The sequence below is a fragment of the Melanerpes formicivorus genome, unplaced genomic scaffold (genome assembly GCF_026170545.1).
Source record: "Melanerpes formicivorus ecotype bairdi unplaced genomic scaffold, bMelFor1.0.p_v2 SCAF_137, whole genome shotgun sequence".
In the NCBI taxonomy this organism is placed as follows: Eukaryota; Metazoa; Chordata; class Aves; order Piciformes; family Picidae; genus Melanerpes; species Melanerpes formicivorus.
The window spans coordinates 212,382-240,132 of record NW_027142489.1 but is presented as its reverse complement, the minus strand read 5'-3'; the positions used below and the strand labels follow the sequence as shown (position 1 = coordinate 240,132).

Below are 27,751 nucleotides of genomic sequence, written 5' to 3'. Positions count from 1 at the left end.
ACCCCTCCCATTCTATGATTGCAAACACATCAGATCCCCTCCAGCACCACAGAGCTGAGTGCTGTCCAGGTAGGTCCTTGCCTGGGCAGGAACCACAGAGCACCCAAACATGTGCCCCTGCAGCCCTGCAGCTCCAGAAGTGCCTGGAGAATCCTAGAATGGAAGGGACCTCAGAGATCATCTCCTCTAACCCCCCTGCCATGCCCAGAGACACCTCTCAACGAGACCACATTGCTCAAGCCCTCCTCCAACCTGGCCTGGAACCCCCTCAGGCAGGAGGCAGCCACAGCCTCCCTGGGCAGCCTGGGCCAGAGCCTCAGCTCCCTCCTGCTGGAGAACTTCTTCCTCAGCTCCACTCTCACCCTGCTCTGCCTCAGCTCCAAACCCTTCCCCCCTGGCCTGGCTCCAGACCCCCTCAGCCAAAGTCTCTCTGCAGCCTCCCTGCAGGATCCCTTCAGGTCCTGGCAGCAGCTCTGAGGTCCCCCTGGAGCCTTCTCCTCCCTCAGCTGTGCTCCCAGCAGAGCTGCTCCAGCCCTGGCAGCATCTCTGTGGCCTCCTCCAGCAGCTCTGTGTCCTTCTCCTGCTGGGGACAGCAGAGCAGGAGGCAGGGCTGGAGGTGAGGTCTGACAAGAAGCAGCATCTTAGCCACTGGTGGTTCCCCTTCACTCCCAGCACCTCTGTCCCTGCTGGCTCAAGGAGAGGTGATCCTACCCATGGAGGGTCCAGAGCCCTCCATGCTCCACCTGCAGTAGAGCAGTTGGACCAGGGAGAGTGGGACCACAAATCAGAAACCCAGACTGGGTGGAGAGCAGGGTGAGCAAACAGCAGCTCCACAGCCTCTGTGCCTCCCTCCCTCCTTCCCTTGCCCTCACCTGTAGATGTAGGCCTTGCTCAGGATAGCCTCCAGACGGTTGTTGAACTCGAAGAAGGCCATGTACTGGGAGGGGGAGGAAAGCAGCATGCTCCAGCTGCCTGCAGACCTCCCTGCCACGACCCCCCCAGTGCCCCTCCACTGCCCTTCTGCAGCACCAAGAGCCAGGCCCAGGCTGGGCTCCATCCCTGTCCCAAAGTGATGCTCTTCAGAAGCTCAGGGTCGAACTGAGCCCTTTTGGCCAACAGCTCTGCAAGGCTGTGGGGCCAAGGCTTCCCATCCAGCTGACAATCCTCTTGTGGCTGATGAATCTGGCAAGCCCCCAAGCAGTGTGGGAGACCTCCTCAACACCCACTGCACCTCGGTGCCCTGCCTGGTCTTGTAAGCCCTGCCTCACCTTCAGACAGCGAGGGAAGCGCAGGAGAGGGTTGACTCCCACTTTAAAGTAGAAGAAATCCAAGGGCAGGAGGGAGAGGACATCCATCTGAAAGGCACAGAGGGAGAGGAACAGCCTGGCTGAGATGCCCTGCAAGCCATGGTTCAGCTGGGAGGTGCAGCTGAGCAAAGGGAGTGGTGGCAAACCTTGAAGCGCTGTGATCTCAGGTAGTTCTCTTTCATGGCCTTCTTCTCTGTCTGGTTGGGGAGGGGAAGGAGACACAGAGAGAGGAAGATTGAGCATTGCCTTGCAGAAAGGAAAGTCATGGCCAGCATGGTCACCACCACAGAGCAAAAGGAGAAGTGGGGAGCTGGAGACTGGCTGTGAGGAAGAAGTTTTTGGGCAGGAGGGTGGTGAGAGCCTGGCCCAGGCTGCCCAGGGAGGTGGTGGAAGCCTCCTGCTGATGCCTGGAGGTGTTTGCAGCCAGGCTGGAGGTGGCTGTGAGCAACCTGCTGTGGCGTGAGCTGTCCCTGCCCATGGCCAGGGGCTTGGAGCTGGCTGAGCCTTGGGCTCCCTTCCAGCCCTGACAGCTCTGGAATGATTCTATGACCAACACAGAATCATTAATGTTGGAAAAGAACTCTAAGCCCAAGTCCAACTGTACCCCAAGAGTCCAAGTGCCACACACTCCCTTCATGGCCACAGGAGTCTTAGAATCCTTGAATCCAGTGAGTGATGCTGAGCTGGTAACTGTAAGTACCAGCCGCAGCCTGTGTGGTTGGTGTCGTTATTGTGTGCCTTGCTGCTGGGATGTTCGGCTGCTCCGTTTCTGGGCCTTGGGCTCACCCGCGCCAGCGCTGTGCCTGCGGCTAGCCCAGGGCATGGCTGCAGCTTGCCGTCAGGAAGCAGCTTTCCTCCCAGCGAAGGGCCGAGCGGGCCCCTGTGCTGCTATTTTAAGGTCTTTTGTACCTCTTAAGCCCGCATTTAATGCGCCTTTGGAACGAGATATTTTGTTCCAAGAACGTAACGGGGTTGTGTCTGCTTTGGAACAGTTACATGATGCAAAAAGGCGTCTAAATGTAGACCGGTTAAAAACCCAGCGCTGATACATGGCTGCAGCAGATGCATACTTTAATTGCCTTTGTCCTGAGTCCTCAGGAGCTGCAGCCACGGGCTGCAGGCTGGCCTAACTTGCACTGGTAGTGTGATAAATGGGGGGGGGGGGGGTATCAGGATCTGCTTGCTCAGCACTGTCCTGATGCTGAGCTGTGTAGGAGCTCGTGTGAGCCACTGCCACATCAGCAGTGAGATGCAAAAGCCAAGAACTGAGTGGTGGAGAAGCTGCTCTCCACACCTTAGGAGGATGCTGATGGCTGTAAGAGATCTCTACCCATGTTGTTTGTTTGCTGTGGTGGATGCTTTGCTTTGCTTGCTTCTTCCAAAGCCCTCAAGTTTCATGTAGTGGACAATAAGAAACAGATACTTAGGGATGTTGCTGCTGGGACACCATCCCCGGAGGTGTTCAAGAGGGGATTGGATGTGGCACTTGAAGCCATGGTTTAGTTAGTCAGGAGGTGTTGGGTGACAGGTTGGACTTGATGATCTCTGAGGTCTTTTCCAACCTTATTGATTCTATGATTCTATGAATCCTTGAGTCACAGAAGCATAGAATCCTTGAATCCATGAATCATTGAATTAATTGAATCCCTGAATCATTGAATCCTTGAATCAGAGATACAGAATCCTTGAATCACAGAATCATTCATTCCATGAATCAATGAATCCTTGAATCAATGAATCAATGGATCCCTTGAATCAATGGAATCCTTGAATCAATAGCATCCGTTGAATAAATGGCATCCTTGAATCAATGGATCCATTCAACCAATTGAACCCTTGAATCAATGGAACCCTTGAATCAACGGAACCCTTGAATCAACAGATCCCTTGAATCAGTGGAACCCTTCAATCAGTGGATCCATTGAATCAGTGGAACCCTTGAATCAATGGATCCCTTCAATCAGTGGATCCCTTGAATCAGTGGAATCCTTGAATCAACAGAACCCTTGAATCAATGGATCCCTTGAATCAACTGAACCCTTGAATCAATGGATCCCTTGAATCAACAGAACCCTTGAATCAGTGGAACCCTTGAATCAATGGATCCATAGCATCAGTGGAACCCTTGAATCAGTGGATCCATAGCATCAGTGGAACCCTTGAATCAGTGGATCCCTTGAATCAGTGGATCCCTTGAATCAATGGATCCCTTGAATCAATGGATCCCCTGAATCAATGGATCCATTGAATCAATGGATCCATTGAATCCATGGATCCTTAAATCAATGAAATCCTTGACTCAGTGGAACCCTTGAATCAATGGAATCCTTAAATCAATGGAATCCTTGAATCCATGAATCCTTAAATCCATGAATCAATGGGATCCCCGAATCAATCAAATCCTTGAATCCATGGAATCCTTGAATCCATGAATCCTTGAATCCATGAATCAATGGGATTCCTGCATCAATGGAATCCTTGGATCCATTGAATCCTTGAATCCATGAATCTTTGAATCCATTGAATCCTTGGATCAATGGAATCCTTGAATCCATGAATCCTTGAATCCATTGAATCCTTCAATCCATGAATCCTTGGATCAATGGAATCCTTGGATCCAGGAATCCTTGGATCCATTGAATCCTTGAATCCTTGGAATCCTTGAATCCATGGAATCCTTGGATCCATTGAATCCTTGGATCCATTGAATCCTTGGATCAATGGAATCCTTGGATCACAGAATGATTTGGGTTCAAAGGGACCTTAAAGATCATACAGCTCCAAGCCCCCTGCCAAGGCAGGGACCCCTCCCACCAGCCCAGGTTGCTCAGGGCCTCCTCAGGCTGAAAGGGACACTTGAAGGCCATCTGATCAACCCTGTAGTGCCAGGAGAGCTTGGGGGGCTCAGCTCAGAGCTCAGTGACCAGCACCATCCATGCTGTGCTGGGGATGGGAGAGGTCCCCGCAGCTGGCGGGGGGCAGGAGGCTGCCACTCACGATTATGTCTCCCCCTTGGACAAACTGCAGTCGAGTCTGGAAGATGATGATGTCCAGCAGATAGATGAGGTCACAGAGGTAGTCCATGAGCAGCCAGAGGTGGATGTTTGCTGGGGTCTGGTAAGGGAAAGCCCAGCGCACAGGGATCAGCCAGCAGTTCCAGTTCCAGGCCAGGACCACGAAGAAGAGCCACAGGACATACATCAGATCTGCACACAGGGCACCACAGCAGGGTGAGCTGGGCACACCTCAGCCTTGGCAATCCACCACACAGACACAGAATCACACACTCAACTGGCTTGGGAGGGAGCCTCCAAGGGCCTGCAGGCAGCAGGGACAGCTCCAGCTGCAGCAGGCTGCCCAGGGACACAGCCAGGCTGAGCTGGAAGGGCTGCAGGGATGGAGCCTCCACCACCTCCCTGGGCAGCCTGGGCCAGGCTCTCCCCAGCCTCCCTCTGCACAACTTCCTCCTCAGCTCCAACCTAACTCTGCCCTGCTCCAGCTCCAAACCATTGCCCCTGGGCCTAGCCCCACAGCCCCTTCTGAGCAGTCCCTCCCCAGCCTGCCTGCAGCTGCCCTGCAGCTCTGCAGCTGCAGCTCTGAGCTCTGCCTGCAGCCTTCTCTCCTGCAGGCTGCACAGCCCCAACTCTCTCAGCCTGTCCCCACAAGGGAAGGTCCTGCAGCCCTCTGAGTATCTTGGTGGCCTCCTCTGGACCCTCTCTAGGAGGTCCAGGTCCTTCTTCTGTTGAGAGCCCCAGAGCTGAACACAGCACCCCAGGGGAGGTCTCAGCAGAGTGGCAGAATCTCCTCTCTTGATCTGCTGGCCAGACCCAGGGCTTCATCCCCTGCCCTGCTCCATGAGCAAGGAGGACACCTTCAGGAGGTCTCTTTTCAGCACCACCTAACTGCAGCCGTGCTGGGCTCCAGGAGCAAAGTGAGTACCAGCCCCCTGCAGAGCACACTCTTTGTGTCCATAGGCTCACACAATCACAGCACTCTTGAGGCTGAGATAGACCTCAGAGATGATAGAATCCTCCAACGGGTTGGGTTGGAAGGGGCCTTAAAGGTCAAGGTCATCCAGTTCCAACCTCCCTGCCATGGGCAGGGACCCCTCTCCCCAGCCCAGGCTGCTCAAGGCCTCATCCAGCCTGGTCCTCAGCACCTCCAGTCAGGGGGCAGCCACAGCTTCCCTGGGCAGCCTGTGCCAGGCTCTCCCCAGCCTCAGAGCGGGAGGGGAAGGGTGGGAGCATGGGAGGGGACGGGCAGGAGCGCGGGAGGAAAATCACAGCTTCAGGCAGAAGGTTGGGAACTTAGAAGGCAAAGCAGCCATTGAGGAGGGAGATCAGCAGCTCAGTGTTTGGCAAAGCCTGTGCTCTGCAGGGGAGTCTAAAGCTTCCTTTCTTACCCTCCCTTCTCGTCTTTCCAGCCTCCTGCCCTCCCCACCCCTCTCCCCTGCCCTCCCCAGCCCTCTCCCCTGCCCTCCCCACCCGTGCCCAGCCCGGGCTGCTGCCCCTGCCCCACGGCTCACTGGTGAGAGGGTCGATGCTGCTGGGGAACTGGTAGCTCCTCAGCTGCTCCAGCCAGGGTGGGTGCTTGAAGGTGCAGCACAGCATCTGGCAGTAGTGCTCAGCTCCTGCTGCTTTGTCCCCCCCCAGAGCCCCTGCTGGGGGAGGCGGTGGCGGCGCTGCTGCAGGCACTGCTTTGGCTGGGGCTGGGGGAAGGTTGTTTGACAGGGCAGGAAAATCACAGAACCACAGAGCTGCTGAGCTTGGAAGAGACCTTGAAGATCAGCAAGACCCCCAACCCCCTCCCCCAGAGCTCACAGTGCCACCAGGGCTGCTGAGCCACCAGCACCAAACCACCTCCCTCAGCACCACCTCCAGGGATGGAGACTCCACCACCTCCCTGGGCAGCCTGGGCCAAGGCCTGGGAACCCTTCCTGGGAAGACTTTTCCCCTCATCTCCAACCTGACTCTCCCCTGGAGGAGCTTGAAGTCATTTCTTCTCCTGTCCCTTGCTGCATGTGAGAGGAGCCCAACCCCCCCCGCCATCTCCAGCCTCCTTTGAGGGAGCTGTAGAGGCCAATGAGGTCTCCCCCTCAGCCTCCTCTTCTGAAGACACTAAACAAGCCCAGCTCCAACTCCCTCATTTGCTCCTCACAGGTTTTGTGTTCAAGACCCTCTCCAGCCCCTCAATGTCCTTCTGGGAGTGAGGAGCAGCCCAGCCCTGAGGCCAGGATTCGAGGTGTGGCCTCCCCTGTGCTGAGCAGAGAGGGACAACAGCATCCCTGCTCCTGCTGGCCACACTACTCCTGATGCAAGCCAGGCTGCCCCTGGCCTTCTTGGCCACCTGAGCACACTGCTGGCTCCTCTTCAGGTGGCCATCAGTCATCACTCCGAGGTCCTTCTCCATCAAGCAGCTTTCCAACCACTCTGCCCCAGGCCTCTTACAGCAACTTTCTCCCCGGACCTGGAGCCACCAGCTGAGCCCTCCCCCCACCCTGCCCAGCTGGAACTCACATGCTACAGGGCTCTCCTCATCTGAGGTGAGATCAGGGTCAGTCAGCTTCTCCTTCACCTTCTCAGTCCTCTCCTTGAAGAGCTTCACCAGCTCCTGGAGCCGGCTGTTGATGAGGGCGCTGCTGGTGCTGGTGGCTGAGCCAAGGCGCTCGGGGAGGCTGCAAAGGAGACCGGCAGGGGTTCCATGCAGGGAGGGAAGCCCAAGGGCAAGGTTCCCAACCCCACTTTTCACCTCTAGGTTCCTAAAAGTCGGATTTTCCCACCTGCATGTGGCTGAAAAGGCTAAGGTGGTCTCAGGAAAACTCCATCTGGAGCTTCATCCCTACCCCGGGGGTGCGAGATGCCCCCAAAGGCAGATGGGAAGCAGCAGCAAGGCCACGGGCAAGGTCCTGCAGCTGGGGCAGGGCAATCCCAGGCACTGCTAGAGCCTGGGCAGGGACAGCCTGCAGAGCAGCCCTGGAGCAAAGGCCTTGGGGGTGCTGGGGGAGGAGAAGCTCAGCAGCAGCCAGCAGGGAGCACTTGCAGCCCAGAGAGCCAAGCAGAGCCTGGGCTGCAGCAGCAGAAGTGTGGCCAGCAGGGCCAGGGAGGGGATTCTGCCTCTCTGCTCCACTCTGCTGAGCCCACAGCTGCAGCTCTGTGCCCAGCTCTGCAGCCTCTGTGCCAGGAAGGCTCTGGAGGGGCTGGAAGGTGTCCAGAGCAGGGCCAGGAGGCTGAGCAGAGGGCTGGAGCTGCTCTGCTCTGAGCACAGCCTGAGAGAGTTGGGGTTGTGCAGGCTGCAGAGGAGAAGGCTCCAGGGAGAGCTTCTGGTGGCCTTGCAGGAGCTGCAGGGGGCTGCAGGAAAGCTGGGGAGGGACTTTGGAGGGGGTGAGGGAGGGACAGGCCTGGGGGGGCTGGAGCAAAAGGAGAAGTGGGGAGCTGGAGACTGGCTGTGAGGAAGAAGTTGTTGGGCAGGAGGTTTGGGGGGGTGGGGGGTGTTGAGCATCTCTTGTTGCACAGCACTGCTCCAGCTGTGGGTCCAGCTCCCTCTGCCTTTGCTATCCCAGCGTTCCCAGCACCTTTGCTGCTTCCACCCAACCCCTCAGAGCCTTGGTACCACCACACACCTCCTCTGCTCCTTGTCCCAGTCCAGCAGTGCTCGGGTGGGCAATTGCCTCACTGCTCTCTGCTCCAGAGCATCCTCTGGAGCCAGCAGCCTCCTCCTGTGGACACAAACACAGCAGCTGAAGCTCAGCTTCTTCCTCATCCTCAGCCTCCTCCCCCTCCTTCTCCTCCAGGACTCTTTGGTTTCCCTTTCCCTTTCTCCATCCAGTGGCAGTTTTCCTCCAGCTCTTGGTGCTGCCTGAAGCCAAGGGGAGCAAACCACCCTGTTCCTTTGCCCTCTCTCTTCTTGGACACCCCCCAAGCCACTTGGTCCATTCTGAAACCCATTTTCAACAGCTGGCAAGATGCACAGAGGGCAGGCACCACCCTGTGCTGCTCCCCAGTGCCCCCCTGCAGCTGGAGAGGCAAACTTGGAGAACTCAGTGCCAGGAGCAAGAAAGTGGAACCTGGACAGAAGGAAGAAGGTTCTGGGGACACCAACCTGGCTCAGAGCTGGCCCCAGAGCACCTTAAACCACCAAGATGAAGAGAGAAGTGCAGAGCAGCTCTCTGAGAGACTCTCTAATGGCTGTTAACTCCTGCAAAGCCAAGTGTGGCTCCAAATTCAGGAGGAGCCCCAGAAACACTGCCCTGGAAATGCTGAGCCAGCAGCAGGAGATGTCACAGAACCCCAGGGCTGGAAGGGAGCTCAAGGCTCAGGCAGCTCCAAGACCCTGCCATGGGCAGGGACACCTCACCCCACAGCAGCTTGCTCACAGCTACCTCCAGCCTGGCTGCAAACACCTCCAGGCATCAGCAGGAGGCTTCCACCACCTCCCTGGGCAGCCTGGGCCAGGCTCTCACCACCCTCCTGCCCAACAACTTCTTCCTCACAGCCAATCTCCAGCTCCCCACTTCTCCTTTTGCTCCATCCCCCCCAGTCCTGTCCCTCCCTGACACCCTCAAAAGTCTTTCCTGAAAGGAAAGGTTGTAGAAGGAGATGAAGGTCCTCCAGGGAGGCTGCAAATTCAGAGGCAGAAGAATTGTCCCCCATGAGAGGCTGTGGTGCCTGCAGCTTGCCTGCAGTGCCCAAACAAGGTGCAGAGGTAAGGGGGGTGGGTGGGCAGGAGCTACCCAGAAAAAGCAATGCCAGCTCCAGCAGAGTGCTGGGAAGCAGGGGGTGAAGGACCACCTGGGGACACATCAGGAAGGGTCAGCTGCTCTGCAGGTAACTGCTTGGAGAAAGTAGTTGAAAGCAGCAGGAGAAAAGTGAGGTGCTCCAAAGAGTAGTTTGACTTGGGAACCAGAGGAGCACAGGAGTTGGGTTGGGTTGGATGGGGCTGGAGTTGGGCTGGATGGAGTTTTGTTGGGTTGGGTGCAGTTTCGTTGGGTTGGATGGGGCTGGGTTGGATGGGGTTGGGTTGGGTTGGATGGAGTTGGGTTGGGTTGGATGGGGTTGGGTTGGATGGGGTTGGGTTGCATGGGGTTGCGTTGGGTTGGGTTGGATGGGGTTGGGTTGGGTTGGATGGAGTTGGGTTGGGTTGGATGGAGTTGGGTTGGGTTGGATGGGGTTGGGTTGGATGGAGTTGGGTTGGATGGGGTTGGGTTGGATGGGGTTGGGTTGGATGGGGTTGCGTTGGATGGGGTTGCGTTGGATGGGGTTGCGTTGGATGGGGTTGCGTTGGATTGGATGGGGTTGGATTGGGTTGGATGGGGTTGCGTTGGATGGGGTTGCGTTGGATTGGATGGGGTTGGATTGGGTTGGATGGGGTTGGGTTGGGTTGGATGGAGTTGGGTTGGGTTGGATGGAGTTGGGTTGGATGGAGTTGGGTTGGGTTGGATGGAGTTGGGTTGGGTTGGGTTGGATGGAGTTGGGTTGGGTTGGATGGGGTTGTGTTGGGGCTGGGTGGAGTTGGGTTGGATGGGGTTGGGTTGGGTTGGATGGGGTTGGGTTGGGTTGGATGGTGTTGGGTTGGGTTGGATGGTGTTGGGTTGGGTTGGATGGGGTTGGGTTGGGTTGGATTGGGTTGGATGGTGTTGGGTTGGATAGAGTTGGGTTGGGTTGGATGGGGCTGGGTTGGATGGGGCTGGGTTGGAAGCAGTCTTTGCAGATCAAGTCCAGGCCCTCTTCTGAGGTCAGGGATGTCCTCCACTAGATCAAGTTGCTCCAAGTCCCATCCAACCTGGCCTCCAACATGTCCAGGGAGGAGGCAGCCAAAGCCTCCCTGGGCCACCTGCTCTGGTGTCTCCCCCTCCCACCTTCTGCCCAGTGCAGTCCTGCCCTGATTCACCTGAGCCCCTTGGCCCTTGCCTGTCCCACAGCACCTCGCCAGAATCCTTCTCTGTGTCTTCCTTACAGACTGAGAGGCCACAGGGAGGTCTGGGTAAAACAAGAGATGATGCTGGGGACAGAATTGCCCCAATGGACCTAACTGGACTGAGGTTGTGCCTTCCAGTTGCTGGATTCTGGGCTCCAAAGATGCTCAGGATCACAGAGTCAGAGAAATGTTTGGGTTGGGAAAGCTCTCTGAGATCATCCAGTCCAACATCAACCCAACCCCCCCATGGACACCAAAGCCTGGCCCCAAGTGTCAGGGCCACAGGGCTCTGGAACACCTCCAGCCATGGGGACTCCACCACCTCCCTGGGCAGCACATCCCAAGGGCCAGTTACTCTTTCTGGGAAGAACTTTCTCCTCACCTCCAGCCTAAACCTCCCCTGGCACAGCTTGAGACTGTGTCCTCTTGTTCTGGTGCTGCTTGCCTGGCAGAAGAGACCAACCCCCAGCTGGCTACAACCTCCCTTCAGGTAGAGAGCAAGAAGGTCTCCCCTGAGCCTCCTCTTCTCCAGGCAACCCCAGCTCCCTCAGCCTCTCCTCACAGGGCTGTGCCCCAGACCCCTCCCCAGCTTTGTTGCCCTTCTCTGGACACCTTCAAGTCTCTCAATGTCCTTCTTAAACTGAGGAGCCCAGAGCTGGACACAGGACTCAAGGTGTGGCCTAAGCAGTGCTGAGCACAGGGCAGAATGAGCTCCCTGCTCCTGCTGGCCACACTGCTCCTGCTGCAGGCCAGGATGCCCTTGGCATCCATCCTGGCAAGGGAGGTGACATCCACCACCACTGCCCTCCCCCTGGAGGAGCAGGGAGCAGCCTGCTCCCTGTGCTGGCAGAAGCTTTCCTGCCCCAGCACCATCGGGAGGGGGTGAGATTCCCCAGGAGCTGGGGGACCATGCCTAGGCAGAGCCATACCTGGGGGATGCTGGTGCCATGCTGGGCACTGCCAACATGCTGGAAGCATGGCTGGTGGGCACCAGGAGGTGGGTGCCATCCTTCTCCACAGCATCGCTTCTGCTTGCCACGGCATCCACGAAGGGGTCACTGCCTGGCCCGTGGAGAAGGACAACAGTTGCAGGTGAGAGGGGTGCTGGGCCCAGCCTGCAGCCAGGATGAAGCCCCAGGCTCCATCCTCTCCAGGGAGCTGCCCTCAAGCCCCACAGTGTGCTGGAAGGATTCTCCTTTCCCCCTCCGTTCCCTTCTCACCCAACACTCATTGCCTGGATCCCTACAGTGGTTGGAAGGGACCTTGAGGATCATCTGGTTCCAGCTTCCCTCTCCTGACAGTCTGGTGCAGTTCTGTCCCTCCTTTGTATTGGTTTGGGTTTTCTCCCCTTTTTGCCCAGTTTTTATCACTGTAGGCAGTGCCACACCTCCCTCCCTTCTGCTTTCCCAGCTGGCAGCTGCTCCAGGCAAGCACTGAGTCCCCAGGGGTTGGATCCCCAGGGGTTGGATCCCCACAGTCAGAGAATCCTAGAATGGGAAGGAGCTCCTGGAGCTCCTGAGCTGGCAGTGCTGCATCCCAGAGGAAGGAGCTCCTGAGCTGGCAGTGCTGCATCCCAGGAAGGAGCTCCTGCAGCTCCTGAGCTGGCAGTGCTGCATCCCAGGAAGGAGCTCCTGCAGCTCCTGGACTGGCAGTGCTGCATCCCAGAGAAGGAGCTCCTGAGCTGGCAGTGCTGCATCCCACAGGAAGGAGCTCCTGGAGCTCTTGAGCTGGCAGTGCTGTAACCCAGAGGAAGGAGCTCCTGAGCTGGCAGTGCTGCATCCCACAGGAAGGATCTCCTGAGTTGGCAGTGCTGCATCCCACAGGAAGGATCTCCTGAGTTGGCAGTGCTGCATCCCAGAGGAAGGAGCTCCTGGAGCTCCTGGACTGGCAGTGCTGCATCCCAGAGGAAGGAGCTCCTGGAGCTCCTGAGCTGGCAGTGCTGCATCCCAGAGGAAGGAGCTCCTGGAGCTCCTGAGCTGGCAGTGCTGCATCCCAGAGGAAGGAGCTCCTGAGCTGGCAGTGCTGCATCCCAGGAAGGAGCACCTGGAGCTCCTGGACTGGCAGTGCTGCATCCCAGAGGAAGGAGCTCCTGCAGCTCCTGAGCTGCCAGTGCTGCATCCCAGGAAGGAGCTCCTGGAGCTCCTGAGCTGGCAGTGCTGCATCCCAGAGAAAGGAGCTCCCGGAGCTCCTGAGCTGGCAGTGCTGCATCCCAGAGGAAGGAGCTCCTGGAGCTCCTGGGCTGCCAGTGCTGCATCCCAGAGGAAGGAGCTCCTGGAGCCCCTGAGCTGGCAGTGCTGCATCCCAGAGGAAGGAGCTCCTGGGCTGGCAGTGCTGCATCCCAGAGGAAGGAGCTCCTGGGCTGGCAGTGCTGCATCCCAGAGGAAGGAGCTCCTGGAGCTCCTGAGCTGGCAGTGCTGCATCCCAGAGGAAGGAGCTCCTGCAGCTCCTGAGCTGCCAGTGCTGCATCCCAGAGAAAGGAGCTCCTGGAGCTCCTGAGCTGGCAGTGCTGCATCCCAGAGAAAGGAGCTCCTGGAGCTCCTGAGCTGGCAGTGCTGCATCCCAGAGGAAGGAGCTCCTGGAGCTCCTGGGCTGCCAGTGCTGCATCCCAGAGGAAGGAGCTCCTGGAGCCCCTGAGCTGGCAGTGCTGCATCCCAGAGGAAGGAGCTCCTGGGCTGGCAGTGCCGCATCCCAGAGGAAGGAGCTCCTGGAGCTCCTGAGCTGGCAGTGCTGCATCCCAGAGGAAGGAGCTCCTGGGCTGGCAGTGCTGCATCCCAGAGGAAGGATCTCCTGGAGCTCTTGAGCTGGCAGTGCTGCATCCCAGAGGAAGGAGCTCCTGGAGCTCCTGAGCTGGCAGTGCTGCATCCCAGAGGAAGGAGCTCCTGAAGCTCCTGAGCCGGCAGTGCTGCATCCCAGGAAGGAGCTCTTGGAGCTCTTGAGCCAGCAGTGCTTCATCCCAGAGGAAGGAGCTCCTGGAGGTCCTGAGCTGGCAGTGCTGCATCCCAGAGGAAGGAGCTCCTGAGCTGGCAGTGCTGCATCCCAGAGGAAGGAGCTCCTGAGCTGGCAGTGCTGCATCCCAGAGGAAGGAGCTCCTGGAGCTCCTGAGCTGGCAGTGCTGCATCCCAGAGGAAGGAGCTCCTGAGCTGGCAGTGCTGCATCCCAGAGGAAGGAGCTCCTGGGCTGGCAGTGCTGCATCCCAGAGGAAGGATCTCCTGGAGCTCTTGAGCTGGCAGTGCTGCATCCCAGAGGAAGGAGCTCCTGGAGCTCCTGAGCCGGCAGTGCTGCATCCCAGAGGAAGGAGCTCTTGGAGCTCTTGAGCCAGCAGTGCTTCATCCCACAGGAAGGAGCTCCTGGAGCCCCTGAGCTGGCAGTGCTGCATCCCAGAGAAAGGAGCTCCTGGAGCTCCTGAGCTGGCAGTGCTGCATCCTAGAGGAAGGAGCTCCTGGAGCTCCTGGGCTGCCAGTGCTGCATCCCAGAGGAAGGATCTCCTGGAGCTCTTGAGCTGGCAGTGCTGCATCCCAGAGGAAGGAGCTCCTGGAGCTCCTGAGCTGGCAGTGCTGCATCCCAGAGAAAGGAGCTCCTGGAGCTCCTGAGCTGGCAGTGCTGCATCCCAGAGAAAGGAGCTCCTGGAGCTCCTGAGCTGGCAGTGCTGCATCCTAGAGGAAGGAGCTCCTGGAGCTCCTGGGCTGCCAGTGCTGCATCCCAGAGGAAGGAGCTCCTGGGCTGGCAGTGCTGCATCCCAGAGGAAGGAGCTCCTGAGCTGGCAGTGCTGCATCCCAGAGGAAGGAGCTCCTGGAGCTCCTGAGCCAGCAGTGCTGCATCCCAGGAAGGAGCTCTTGGAGCTCCTGAGCCAGCAGTGCTTCATCCCACAGGAAGGAGCTCCTGGAGCTCCTGAGCTGGCAGTGCTGCATCCCAGAGAAAGGAGCTCCTGAGCTGGCAGTGCTGCATCCCAGAGGAAGGAGCTCCTGAGCTGCCAGTGCTGCATCCCAGAGGAAGGAGCTCCTGGAGCTCCTGAGCTGGCAGTGCTGCATCCCAGAGGAAGGAGCTCCTGGAGCTCCTGAGCTGGCAGTGCTGCATCCCAGAGGAAGGAGCTCCTGGAGCTCCTGAGCTGGCAGTGCTGCATCCCAGAGGAAGGAGCTCCTGGAGCTCCTGAGCTGGCAGTGCTGCATCCCAGAGGAAGGAGCTCCTGGAGCTCCTGAGCTGCCAGTGCTGCATCCCAGAGGAAGGAGCTCCTGGAGCTCCTGAGCTGCCAGTGCTGCATCCCAGAGGAAGGAGCTCCTGAGCTGGCAGTGCTGCATCCCAGAGGAAGGAGCTCCTGGGCTGGCAGTGCTGCATCCCAGAGGAAGGATCTCCTGGAGCTCTTGAGCTGGCAGTGCTGCATCCCACAGGAAGGAGCTCCTGGAGCTCCTGAGCTGGCAGTGCTGCATCCCAGAGAAAGGAGCTCCTGGAGCTCCTGAGCTGGCAGTGCTGCATCCCAGAGAAAGGAGCTCCTGGAGCTCCTGAGCTGGCAGTGCTGCATCCTAGAGGAAGGAGCTCCTGGAGCTCCTGGGCTGCCAGTGCTGCATCCCAGAGGAAGGAGCTCCTGGGCTGGCAGTGCTGCATCCCAGAGGAAGGAGCTCCTGGGCTGGCAGTGCTGCATCCCAGAGGAAGGAGCTCCTGAGCTGGCAGTGCTGCATCCCAGAGGAAGGAGCTCCTGGGCTGCCAGTGCTGCATCCCAGAGGAAGGAGCTCCTGGGCTGGCAGTGCTGCATCCCAGAGGAAGGAGCTCCTGAGCTGGCAGTGCTGCATCCCAGAGGAAGGAGCTCCTGGAGCTCCTGAGCTGCCAGTGCTGCATCCCAGAGGAAGGAGCTCCTGGAGCTCCTGAGCTGGCAGTGCTGCATCCCAGAGGAAGGAGCTCCTGAGCTGGCAGTGCTGCATCCCAGAGGAAGGAGTTCCTGAGCTGGCAGTGCTGCATCCCAGAGGAAGGAGCTCCTGAGCTGGCAGTGCTGCATCCCAGAGGAAGGAGCTCCTGGGCTGGCAGTGCTGCATCCCAGGAAGGAGCTCCTGGAGCTCCTGAGCTGGCAATGCTGCATCCCAGAGGAAGGAGCTCCTGGAGCTCCTGAGCTGCCAGTGCTGCATCCCACAGGAAGGAGCTCCTGGAGCTCCTGAGCTGGCAGTGCTGCATCCCAGAGGAAGGAGCTCCTGGAGCTCCTGAGCTGGCAGTGCTGCATTCCAGGAAGGAGCTGCTGGAGCTCCTGAGCTGGCAGTGCTGCATCCCAGAGGAAGGAGCTCCTGCAGCTCCTGGGCTGGCAGACCCCTACTAGCCATTCCCTGGCAGCACCTAGAGGTCATCTTTAGGACCATCTGCTTGAGCCCTTGGGTACTTTCATAGACTCCCAGAAGGGGCTGGGTTGGAAGGGACCTTCAAGATCATCCAGTTCCAGCCCCACTGCCATGGGCAGGGGCATCTCCACCAGACCATAGAATCATAGAACCATGAGCACTGGACTGTGTCCCCCAGTGCCACATCTACTCATTTCTTGGACACCTCCAGCCATGGGGACTCCACCACCTCCCTGGGCAGCCTCTGCCAGGCCCTGACCACTCTGACACCAAAGACATTTTGCCTCCTCTCCAACCTCAGCCTCCCCTGGCACAACTCCAGCCATACAATCATAGAGCTGTCAGGGCTGGAAGAGACCTCAAGGCTCAGAGGCTGTCAACAGAGGCTGACAGCCAAGGAGGCCATGGAGCACCCCTAATCCTGTGAGTGTCTGGGGGGCACACAGGGGGGGCAGAGAAGCACACAGTTGTCAGGCTTGGAAGGGAGCTCAGGGCTCAGCCAGCTCCAAGCCCCTGCCATGGGCAGGGACACCTCACCCCACAGCAGCTTGCTCACAGCCACCTCCAGCCTGGCTGCAAACACCTCCAGGCATCAGCAGGAGGCTTCCACCACCTCCCTGGGCAGCCTGGGCCAGGCTCTCACCACCCTCCTGCCCAACAACTTCTTCCTCACAGCCAATCTCCAGCTCCCCACTTCTCCTTTTGCTCCAGCCCCCCCAGGCCTGTCCCTCCCTCACCCCCTCCAAAGTCCCTCCCCAGCTTTCCTGCAGCCCCCTGCAGCTCCTGGAAGGCCACCAGAAGCTCTCCCTGGAGCCTTCTCCCCTGCAGCCTGCACAACCCCAACTCTCTCAGGCTGTGCTCAGAGCAGAGCAGCTCCAGCCCTCTGCTCAGCCTCCTGGCCCTGCTCTGGACACCTTCCAGCCCCTCCAGAGCCTTCCTGGCACAGAGGCTCCAGAGCTGGGCACAGTCCCAGAGAGAAGTGGCATTGGGGTCCTCTTGGCTACACCCCCCAGCTGGGCTGGGCAGGGCTGTGCCATCCCTCAGCTGCAGAACAGAAGGCAGGATCTATTCTGAAGGGGTTGGGGTGGGTTTCACACCCCTGCTGCCCCCACAGGCTGATGTGAGGCCAATGGATTCAACCTGTTTGGATTACAAAGTCCAAATCCTGTTGTGTTGGGGGGGGAGGGGGGAGAGGGGGAGAAGAAAAAGACAAAGCAGCAGATTTGGGCTGGGTGAAACCAAAGCAAAGCAAAGCTGCAGGAGGGTGGATTTGTCCTCCTGGGCTGAGAGGCAGGCAAGCAAGCTGTGGGACAGCAAAGCTCCATCCCCTCTCACCCTGCTGTGGGGGTGAGCAGGCTGCAGGAATCCTGAGGAGGAGAAGGAACCCAAAATGTGCTGGGGAGGAAAAATCTGCTGGTGGGCAGCAGGTGTTTAACCTCCTGCCTGCAGCTCCCTTCAAGGAGGAGGTCCAAAGGTCAAAGCTCATCGCTGGACCCTTGCAAACTCTCCCCAAGGGTCAGCTGGAAAGGCACAGAGTGGTGAGGTGGAAGCAGAAGAAAAGAGCCTCAGGGGTGGGGGGTGTGTGTGTGTGTCCCCAGCCTCTGTGCTGCAACAGGAAGGATGCTTTTATTTAGTGCTTTTTTTTCACCCCCCCTCACTCCCCAAACCAAGCAATAAAACCCTCCAGGAAGAGCTCCTCGCCCTCCCCAGCCACCCCCCACCCCCAGTCCCATCCCGACCTTCCCAAGCTATCCAAAGCCGTTCCTCAAAGCCTCCAATACCTAAGGGGGGTTGCTCCTCCTGGCAAAAGTTGGGGTTGACCACCCCGGCCTTGGGTTTGCTGGCGAGAAGAAGGGTGGGGAGGAGGCAGGCGGCGGCGGCTCGGCGGCTGGGGACGTTGGGGAGCTGCTCCAGCAGCGCGCTGCAGCCAGGGGGGGAGGAAAAGGAGGAGGAGGAAGAGGAGGAGGAGGAGGAGGCTTCCCCACCGTCGAGCGGCTTGCGGCGCACCAGCCGGGCTAGCTCGACGTCTCGGGTGGGCTTGGGCATGCTGCTGGGTGCCTAGGATGCTTCAAGCAAGGGCAAGACATCCGAAGCTGCAAATGAAAGGCAGAGCGGCGGCGTCAGAGGGCAGCGCTGCGGCAGCTGAGCGGCGCAGGGATGCTGCGGGGCCGGGCGCGGCGCTGGCCCTGCTCTGCGGGCGGCAGGGGCTGCCGAGCGGCCTGCCCGGGCGCCTTCAGCCGTCTGCAAGGTGCAGGTGCCCTCAGAGGGCTGCAGAGGCCTCTTCAGCCTGTGCCAGGGCTGCTCTCTCCAGCCTGTGCCAGGGCTGGGTGAGCAGAGACACCTCCAGCCTGTGCCAGGGCTGCTCTCTCCAGCCTGTGCCAGGGCTGCAGGAGCAGAGACATCTCCAGCCTGTGCCAGGGCTGGGTGAGCAGAGACACCTCCAGCCTGTGCCAGGGCTGGGTGAGCAGAGACACCTCCAGCCTGTGCCAGGGCTGCAGGAGCAGAGACATCTCCAGCCTGTGCCAGGGCTGCATGAGCAGAGACACCTCCAGCCTGTGCCAGGGCTGCTCTCTCCAGCCTGTGCCAGGGCTGGGTGAGCAGAGACATCTCCAGCCTGTGCCAGGGCTGGGTGAGCAGAGACATCTCCAGCCTGTGCCAGGGCTGCATGAGCAGAGACACCTCCAGCCTGTGCCAGGGCTGCTCTCTCCAGCCTGTGCCAGGGCTGCTCTCTCCAGCCTGTGCCAGGGCTGCTCTCTCCAGCCTGTGCCAGGGCTGCAGGAGCAGAGACACCTCCAGCCTGTGCCAGGGCTGCAGAAGCAGAGACATCTCCAGCCTGTGCCAGGGCTGCTCTCTCCAGCCTGTGCCAGGGCTGCATGAGCAGAGACACCTCCAGCCTGTGCCAGGGCTGGGTGAGCACAGACACCTTCAGCCTGTGCCAGGGCTGGGTGAGCAGAGACATCTCCAGCCTGTGCCAGGGCTGCAGGAGCACAGACACCTCCAGCCTGTGCCAGGGCTGCATGAGCAGAGACATCTCCAGCCTGTGCCAGGGCTGCAGGAGCACAGACACCTCCAGCCTGTGCCAGGGCTGCTCTCTCCAGCCTGTGCCACCTCATTTTCATTACCATCCCCTTGCCTCCTGCGCTTCCCACCCCTGGGTATTGCCCTAACCGAGCCAAGTGGTGGAGAAAACTCTTTTTGGCCACCCCCAGCCCCTGCATTGCTCAGCTGAAGCAGAAACTCTTCCTGCACATCACAGACTGCTTTACCTACGTGGCTCAGCCCCAGCCTGGCAGAGCTGGCTCCAGCTGGCGACAACATTGCCATCAGGCTGTGCCCCCCCCCCCCCGCGGGGTGCTTGGAGCCAGGGGAGAGCCCCCAGGTGCCCAGGCTGCAGAAAACTCAGCTGCCTGCTCCCAGCCAGTGAGCAGCAGGGAGGGAGAAGCTGCGCCTGCCCTGGCCAAGCCTCTCCTGCTTCAGAGCCCCCCAGCCTGGCAGCATGCTGCTGGCTACTGTACCTGCAGCAGCGGCTCCAGCAGCTTCAGCTCTCCCCTCCTCCACCTTCAGAAGGGAAAGGGGAAAAAAGGGCGTGTTAAGAGGGCCAAGCCCTGCTCTGCCAGAAGAAAGCATGCTGAGGAGCTGGAGGGGGCACCCCCCAGCCCCCCACCATGCCCCAGCCTCGCAGCTCCTTGCTGAGTGCCAGCAGGGTGGGAGGGAAGCATCCCTTGCTTGGGGCAACAGCCTCGGGTCCAGAGGTGGGAGCACAGAATGCCACAACAGAGCTGGTTAGAAGAGACCCCCAACCCCACCCAAGTGCAGCCCTCCACCCAGCACTGCAGGCTCCAGGCTAAGCCACAGCCCCAAGCCCCAGCCCCGCAGCTGCTTGGACACCCCCAGGCTGCAGCGCTGCCCTGGGCAGAGCATCCCAGCGGCTGAGATCCCTCCCAGTGCAGAGAGATTGCCTCAGACCCAGCCCGAGCCTCCCCTGGGGCAGCCTGGAGCCGCTGCCTCTGCGCCTGCTGCTTGGCACCAAGGAGCAGAGGCTGCCCCCGTCCCGCCCCTCAGGGGCTGCCCCCTCCCCGCCCCTCAGGGGCTGCCCCCCTCCCGCTCCAGGGGGGCTGCCCCCTCCCCGCCCCTCAGGGGCTGCCCCCTCCCGCTCCAGGGGGGCTGCCCCCTCCCCGCCCCTCAGGGGCTGCCCCCTCCCCGCTCCTCAGAGGCTGCCCCCGCCCCGCCCCTCAGGGGCTGCCCCCTCCCCCCTCCAGAGGGGCTGCCCCCTCCCCGCCCCTCAGAGGCTGCCCCCGCCCCGCCCCTCAGGGGCTGCCCCCTCCCCCCTCCAGAGGGGCTGCCCCCTCCCCGCCCCTCAGAGGCTGCCCCCGCCCCGCCCCTCAGGGGCTGCCCCCTCCCCGCTCCTCAGAGGCTGCCCCCGCCCCGCCCCTCAGGGGCTGCCCCCTCCCCCCTCCAGAGGGGCTGCCCCCTCCCCGCTCCTCAGAGGCTGCCCCCGCCCCGCCCCTCAGGGGCTGCCCCCTCCCGCTCCTCAGAGGCTGCCCCCTCCCCGCCCCTCAGGGGCTGCCCCCTCCCCGCTCCTCAGGGGCTGCCCCCTCCCCGCCCCTCAGGGGCTGCCCCCTCCCCGCTCCTCAGGGGCTGCCCCCTCCCCGCCCCTCAGGGGGCTGCCCCCTCCCCGCCCCTCAGGGGCTGCCCCCTCCCCCCTCCAGAGGGGCTGCCCCCTCCCCGCCCCTCAGAGGCTGCCCCCTCCCCGCTCCTCAGGGGCTGCCCCCTCCCCGCTCCTCATGGGCTGCCCCCGCCCCGCCCCTCAGGGGCTGCCCCCTCCCGCTCCTCAGGGGCTGCCCCCTCCCGCTCCTCAGGGGCTGCCCCCTCCCCGCTCCTCAGGGGCTGCCCCCTCCCCGCCCCTCAGGGGCTGCCCCCTCCCCGCTCCTCAGGGGCTGCCCCCCTCCCGCTCCTCAGGGGCTGCCCCCTCCCGCTCCTCAGAGGCTGCCCCCTCCCCGCCCCTCAGGGGCTGCCCCCTCCCCGCTCCTCAGGGGCTGCCCCCTCCCCGCCCCTCAGGGGCTGCCCCCTCCCCGCTCCTCAGAGGCTGCCCCCCTCCCCGCTCCTCAGAGGCTGCCCCCCTCCCCGCTCCTCAGGGGCTGCCCCCCTCCCCGCTCCTCATGGGCTGCCCCCTCCCCGCTCCTCAGGGGCTGCCCCCTCCCGCTCCTCAGGGGCTGCCCCCTCCCGCTCCTCAGAGGCTGCCCCCTCCCCGCCCCTCAGGGGCTGCCCCCTCCCCGCTCCTCAGGGGCTGCCCCCTCCCGCCCCTCAGAGGCTGCCCCCTCCCGCTCCTCAGAGGCTGCCCCCTCCCCGCCCCTCATGGGCTGCCCCCCTCCCCGCCCCTCAGGGGCTGCCCCCTCCCCGCCCCTCAGGGGCTGCCCCCTCCCGCTCCTCAGGGGCTGCCCCCTCCTCCCTCCAGAGGGGCTGCCCCCTCCCGCCGCTCAGGGGCTGCCCCCTCCCCGCCCTGCAGGGGCTGCCCCGTTCCCGCTCCTCAGAGGCTGTCCCCTCCCCGCCCCTCATGGGCTGCCCCCTCCCCGCTCCTCAGGGGCTGCCCCCTCCCCGCTCCTCAGAGGCTGTCCCCTCCCCGCCCCTCATGGGCTGCCCCCTCCCGCTCCTCAGGGGCTGCCCCCTCCCCGCCCCTCAGGGGCTGCCCCCCTCCCCGCCCCTCAGGGGGCTGCCCCCTCCCCGCTCCTCAGGGGCTGCCCTCTCCCCGCCCCTCAGGGGCTGCCCCCTCCGACCTCCCTTCAGGGAGCTGCAGGCAGCGATGAGGTCTTTCCCTCAGCCCCCTCTTCCCCTTCCTTCTTCCTGTATGTCTCAGTTCCAGGGGAAGTCCTTTCCCCCCCCCCCCCCCCGTGGATTTTCCACCTCAGGAAAGCAGGGGCTGTTTGTTCTCACCCCTCCTGACAGTCAGACTCCAGCAATCCCCTCAGTGGGCAGCACTGCTGGTGCCCGTCCTGGGAGCAGCGCCCTGCATCCTCTGCCACCCAGCCCCAGCCCAGCTCTGAGCCCTGCCACAGACCAAGCAGGGGGGGATGCCATACCTGGACAAGAGCACCTCCAGAATCACTTATCCCAGCTGCTTCTTCCAGCTGCTCAATCCTGAGGGCCTCCTCTGCACAGCAGACTTCCTCCACACCCTCCTTGGTGGTGGGACCAAGCGGCTGGCCCAGGGGCCTGGGGGGCAGAGATCAAGCAGAGACAAGAGCCTGAGCTCACTTGTGCCCTTGCTGAGGTGGGAGGTGTGGATGGGGAGCACCACAGCAGCAGGAGAGGATCACAGCTGCAGAGGGGCTTTTCCTGAGGGTATCTGGAGACAGGACAAGGGGGAATGGCTTGAAGCCAAAGGAGAGCAGGGTTAGACTGGAGCTTAGAGTCCCAGGGCTGGCGGGAACCCCAAGGCTCAGCCAGCTCCAAGCCCCTGCCATGGGCAGGGACACCTCACACCACAGCAGGTTGCTCACAGCCACCTCCAGCCTGGCTGCAAACACCTCCAGGCATCAGCAGGAGGCTTCCACCACCTCCCTGGGCAGCCTGGGCCAGGCTCTCCCCACCCTCCTGCCCAACAACTTCTTCCTCACAGCCACTCTCCAGCTCCCCACTTCTGGTTTTCCTTAGGAGGAAGCTTTTCAGCACGAGGCTGGGGAGCCCAGGGAGGCTGTGGCTGCCCCCTGCCTGGAGGTGTTCCAGGCCAGGCTGGATGAGGCCTTGAGCAGCCTGGGCTGGGGGGAGGGGTCCCTGCCCCATGGCAGGGGGGTGGAGCTGGAGGATCTTTGTGAGGTCCCTTCCAACCCAACCCCTTCCATGGATCTCTGGTAAGATTTGCAGAGAGTCAACACTGCAGCCCTGGGTAAGAAGCCCCTGAAGGCTTCTCTCTTAGGTGAAATCAGAGCAAAGCTCTAAACTGGGGGGGAAGTTTGTTCTTAAATACCCTCTGGCCCAAAGTCTCCACCAGCAGAGCTGACAGCAACTTAAGTGCTGACAATAACTTGTATTCAATCATTTAAGGGCCACCTCCTTGTCTTAAGTAGCATTTAGAAGTGCTGAGCTGGGAAGAGACCTTGGAGATCAGCAAGACCCCAGCCCTCTCCCCCAGAACTCACAGTGCTGCTGAGCCCCCAGCACCAAACCACCTCCCCCTCAGCACCACCTCCAGGGATGGAGACTCCACCACCTCCCTGGGCAGCCTGGGCCAGGGCCTGAGAACCCTTCCTGGGATGAAACTGTTCCTCATCTCCAACCTGAGCCTCCCCTGGCACCTCCCCTGGCACAGCTTGAGGCTGTTTCCTCTTGTCCTGTGCCTTGCTGCATATGAGAGGAGCCCAACCCCACCCGGCACCAGACTCCTTTGAGGGAGGTCTGGAGGGTGATGAGGTCTCCCCTCAGCCTCCTCATGATGTATTAGCGTCATCCTGGCTTTAAATTGAGCCCTGGGACCCCCTCCTGGTTCCCAGCTGCAGTGGATTGATGGAGATGGTTCCAAAATCCCACGGGACCGGCTCCAGGAGCTGGAAGCTCCCAGCCCTGGATGAAGGCACAAACTGTGTGTGTGTAGGGGGGTCCTGCTCAGCCCAGCCACTGCGAGGGGTTAGCCAGGCACAGCCGGGGGGGGCTCCCGCTGTGCTGAGCTGCCGGCGAGGGCACGGCCAGGGGCTGTGGTTGCCACGGGCGGCTGCGATGGAGATGGAAATTGTGTCGCCAGGCGACTCCCGGCGCCGTCACCAGGTACCGCGTCGCAGCCAGCCCTGGGCTGAGCCGGGCTCTGAAAGCAGCCCTCCCCCAGAAACCCCCCTCCCCAGAGACCTTGCCCCCAAACACCCCTCCCCAGAGCGCCTCTCCCCCAAACACCCCTGCCCAGAGACCCCTCCCCCAAACACCCCTCCCTAGAGCATCCCCCAGGATGCATCCCTCCCTCCCTCCCCGACCCCTCTTGCCCTCCTGAGCGCAGCCTGCCCTGCCCGGCGCATCCCTCCCAGCGCACCCCAGCTGCGCACCAGTCCGGGGAGCTCTGCTCGTCCGCGGATGGACGCCTCAGCCTCTCCGGCTTCTGAACGCAGCTGCAACCACGACTGCCTCCCCAGCACAGCTACAAAGGCGACAGGAGCCACTCACCCCGAGCGCGCCTCCACCTCCTCCTCCTCCTCCTCCTCTTCCTTCTTCTCCTCCTCTTCCTCCCCCTCCTTTACGTCTTCCTCTTCTTCCTTTACCTCTTCCTCTTCTTCCTTTACCTCTTCCTCCTCTTCCTTTACCTCTTCCTCCTCTTTCTCTTCCTCTTCTTCCTTTACCTCTTCCTCCTCCTTCTCTTCCTCTTCTTCCTTTACCTCTTCCTCCTCCTTCTCTTCCTCTTCTTCCTTTACCTCTTCCTCCTCCTTCTCTTCCTCTTCTTCCTTTACCTCTTCCTCCTCCTTCTCTTCCTCTTCTTCCTTTACCTCTTCCTCCTCTTTCTCTTCCTCTTCTTCCTTTACCTCTTCCTCCTCTCTCTTTACCTCTTCCTCCTCTTTCTCTTCCTCTTCTTCCTTTACCTCTTCCTCTTCTTTCTTTACCTCTTCCTCCTCTTTCTCATCCTCTTCCTCCTTCTCCTCCTTCTCTTTCTCTTCCTCCTTCTCCTCCTTCTCCTCCTTCTCTTTCTCTTCCTCCTTCTCCTCCTTCTCTTCCTCCTTCTCCTTCTCCTCCTTCTCTTCCTCCTTCTCCTTCTCCTCCTCCTCCTCCTCTCTGGCAGCGGTCAGGGAGCACAAACACAGCCTGGAGAGGAGAAACTCGTTAGCTGTAATCCCAAAAGCAAGCCTGACCCTCACAAGAGAAGCACTGCAGCCCCTTTGGCTTGGAGATGCTCTCCCTCCACCCCTCAGACAACACCTGGGGGAGGGGACAGACTGTGGCCCCAGGTGGGTGGGAGGAAGAACAGGGAAGTGCAAGCCCAGATCCCTCAAGCCTGCAACTCCCACTGGTGGCATGGGGGAGAGGATGTGCTCAGGGGGGTCCCTTGGTGCCCCTTGGTGCTGATTTTGACCCAAAGCTCCTCAGGCTCCTACCCTAAGGGGTAAAACACCATCTGGCAAAGAGGTTGCTTTGAAACACCTCCAGCCCTTTCTGGGGAGCAGAAGAGAGCTCTGCTGAGGGAAGGAGGCTCTGGCCATTGCTTGTGCCTCGTGCCATCGAGCATCACCCATGCTGGGGGTGGAAACTTCTGCACTCAGCCTCCCCTGCATGTGCCTGAGCTTGAGGGAGCTCTTGGGGAGCCTGCAGGGACACCTCTCAGCCTGCTTCTGGCTTTGGAGCACCTTGGACTAGGAATCACACAGAGAGAACCATTCCCAATCCCAAATGAGGCCAAAACCTTCCTGCCCTAGGGCCAAAAGTCTACTTGCAGGGCATCCTAAGCAGAGCATCCTCCAGCTGTCTTCTGCAGGGCACCAGGAAGCATCACATCCAGGACTCCACCACCACTCAACACCAGAAGGAAGAACCTTTTGGGCTCCTTCTGGTGCCTCCCTCTTTGGAGACAAACCTCAGCTGCCAGCCCCAGGGCTGGCAAGGAGGGGTGCCCAGGGATGGGGTGTTCAGGATGTTTTGGGGCCCTCACTCCCAGCAGGACCCTGAGGAGCTGGAGCAGGGCCAGAGAAAGGCAACTAAGCTGGGGAAGGGTCTGGAGAGCAGGGCTGGGGAGGAGCAGCTGAGGGAGCTGGGGGTGTGCAGCCTGGAGCAGAGGAGGCTGAGGGAGACCTCCTTGCTCTCTGCAGCTCCCTCAGAGGAGGCTGCAGGGAGGTTGGGGCTGGGCTCTGCTGCCCAGGCTCAGGGGATGGAAGGAGAGGAACTGGCCTGGAGTTGTGCCAAGGGAAGCTGAGGTTGGAGAGGAGGCAAAATGTCTTTGGTGTCAGAGTGGTCAGGGCCTGGCAGAGGCTGCCCAGGGAGGTGGTGGAGTCCCCATGGCTGGAGGTGTCCCAGAGCCCTGTGGCCATGGCTCTTTGGGGCCAGGGTTTGGTCCCCACCTGGATGCTCTCAGGGAGCTTTTCCCACCCAAACAGTTCTACCATTCTGTGTGCTCCTCCCTTCCTCTGGCCACCACCCTGCTGGCTGGAGATCATGCAGAGCATCAACAGCATCTCCCTTCTCCTACCTGTTTCCCTCTTCCTGAGGTTCCTCCTGGATGGGGGGCAGGGGGGTGAGCATCTGCCACCAGCTCACAAGCCCAGGCCACCCTCTCAGCCGTGGCTTCAGTGACCCAGCCATCACCAAGCTCTTCCAGGGCAAGCTCAGGCTCCTCCTCAGGCTCCCCAGGGACAATGTGAACTGGAATGGGAAGAGGGAAGGGACAAAGCGAAAGCAGCACATTGTCAGCACCTCTCTCTCAGCCTGCCCCGTCTGTGGCCCTGCTGGTGCCCTGAGCTGGGCCAGCTGGATGCTTTTTGGCCAGAAGAGGAAGAAAATGGATCAGTTTTTGTGCCAAGCACACCCAGAGCCACATGAACAGCAGAACCCTTTGCCTTCCCTGCCTGCCTGCACAGCCAGCTCCAGCAGCAGCTGCTTTGGACCACCTCCAGGCCACCTTTTGGATCTCCTTGCAAACAGAAGCAGCTGTGGGAAGAGCCCAAAGCCTTTCCACTTGCAAGCCCTGAGTGAAACGCTGCACTGGCACGGCCTGAGGGCCCTGGTTTTGCAGAGCAAGGCTCAGCCCAGAGCCCAGGTGACAATGAGCAGCACAGCACACCCTCTCCCAGCCAGCCCTGGCAGCATCCCACAGTTCCCTGGCATCACTGGGGAAAACCTCACAGCAGGATACCAGGCAGCTTGTGACAGAATCACAGAGCCACAGAAGAGTTGGGGTGGGAAAAGGACCTCTGGTATCATCCAGGCCAAGCAGCAGCCCAACCCCACCTTGGGCACCAAACCCTGGCCCCCAGTGCCATGGCCACAGGGCTCTGCACCACCTCCAGCCATGGGGACTCCACCACCTCCCTGGGCAGCCTCTGCCAGGCCCTGACCACTCTGACACCAAAGACATTTTGCCTCCTCTCCAACCTCAGCCTCCCCTGGCACAACTCCAGCCCAGTTCCTCTCCTTCCATCCCCTGAGCCTGGGCAGCAGAGCCCAGCCCCAACCTCCCTGCAGCCTCCTCTCAGGGAGCTGCAGAGAGCAAGGAGGTCTCCCTCAGCCTCCTCTGCTCCAGGCTGCACACCCCCAGCTCCCTCAGCTGCTCCTCCCCAGCCCTCTTCTCCAGACCCTTCCCCAGCTTGCTTGCCCTTCCCTGGCCCTGCTCCAGCTCCTCAGAGTCCTTCTTGGAGTGAGGGACACAGAACTGAACCAGGATTCGAGGTGTGGCCACACCAGAGCCTAGTACAGAGCTGTAATCCCTCCTGCTGGCCACACCATTGCTGCTCCAGGCCAGGCTGCTGGTGGCCTTCTTGGCCACCTGGCTCATCTTCAGCTGCTGCCAGCCAGCATCCTCAGGTCCTTTTCTGCTGGGCAGTTTCCAACCACTCTGCCCCAAGCCTGGAGCATCTCTGGAGCAGCCCAAGTGCAGGACCCAGCCCTTGGCTTTGTTGACCTCAGCCCATGGATCCAGCATGGGCAGATCCTTTGGGGAGCCTCCCTGCCCTCCAGCAGATCCTTAGTGCCATCTGCAAACCCACTGAGGCTGCACCCAACTCCCTCCCACCCAAGTGGCTGACAAAGACACTCCAGAGAGCTGCCCCCAGCTCTGAGCCCTGGGGATCTCCACTGGTGACCAGCCACCAACTGGACCCAGCTCTGCTCCCCACCACAGCTCGTAGGACCAGCTCCTAAGCAAAGAGCTAACCCTACCATGTCCCAGGGGGTTCTCAACCATGTTCCAGGGGGCTCTAACTGTGTTCCAGGGGGGTTCCCACCCTGCAGCACCAGGCTCACTCTGAAGAATGAGGAGGAGGAAGCTCAAGGGCACACTGCCAATCCAGCTTATTTTGGGGGCTGCCTGACCACCAGAGTGGCATTGCCACGGGGAAGAGGCCAGGAGGGGTCCAAACCCAGCTACAGAAAGGCAGGAACACATCCCCCCCAGTCAGCTCTGCCCATACCTACCCACTTCATTGTGCCCACCCTGCCCACATTCACCCCCCTCACTGTGCCCAACTCAAGCCATGCTATGACTCAATGTCTGGTTGGTTGCTGGACTCACAACTCATAGAACCCCAGAGCTGGCAG

At 60.8% G+C, this 27,751-nt stretch overlaps 1 protein-coding gene across 2 annotated transcripts in view; it reads right to left on the bottom strand.

Moving 5' to 3' along the window:
- Window positions 1-26,242, bottom strand: part of CNGB1 (cyclic nucleotide gated channel subunit beta 1) — a 38,850-nt gene extending 12,608 nt beyond the window's left edge. Inside the window, exons 1-12 of one of the 2 annotated variants that reach the window (XM_068168383.1) lie at window positions 25,689-26,242; window positions 23,684-24,313; window positions 21,616-21,748; window positions 19,054-19,096; window positions 11,150-11,282; window positions 7,927-8,022; window positions 6,824-6,981; window positions 5,833-6,015; window positions 4,305-4,513; window positions 1,454-1,504; window positions 1,269-1,355; window positions 873-937 (exon numbers count right to left, since the gene is read on the bottom strand). In XM_068168383.1, the coding sequence (XP_068024484.1) occupies window positions 873-937; window positions 1,269-1,355; window positions 1,454-1,504; window positions 4,305-4,513; window positions 5,833-6,015; window positions 6,824-6,981; window positions 7,927-8,022; window positions 11,150-11,282; window positions 19,054-19,096; window positions 21,616-21,748; window positions 23,684-24,313; window positions 25,689-25,903 (2,003 nt within the window). In that variant the 5' untranslated portion in view covers window positions 25,904-26,242. Of the gene's footprint in view, window positions 1-872; window positions 938-1,268; window positions 1,356-1,453; window positions 1,505-4,304; window positions 4,514-5,832; window positions 6,016-6,823; window positions 6,982-7,926; window positions 8,023-11,149; window positions 11,283-17,319; window positions 17,632-19,053; window positions 19,097-21,615; window positions 21,749-23,683; window positions 24,314-25,688 lie in introns of those variants that run through there. The other variant, XM_068168384.1, reaches the window with a different exon arrangement.
- Window positions 26,243-27,751: the final 1,509 nt, after the last annotated feature.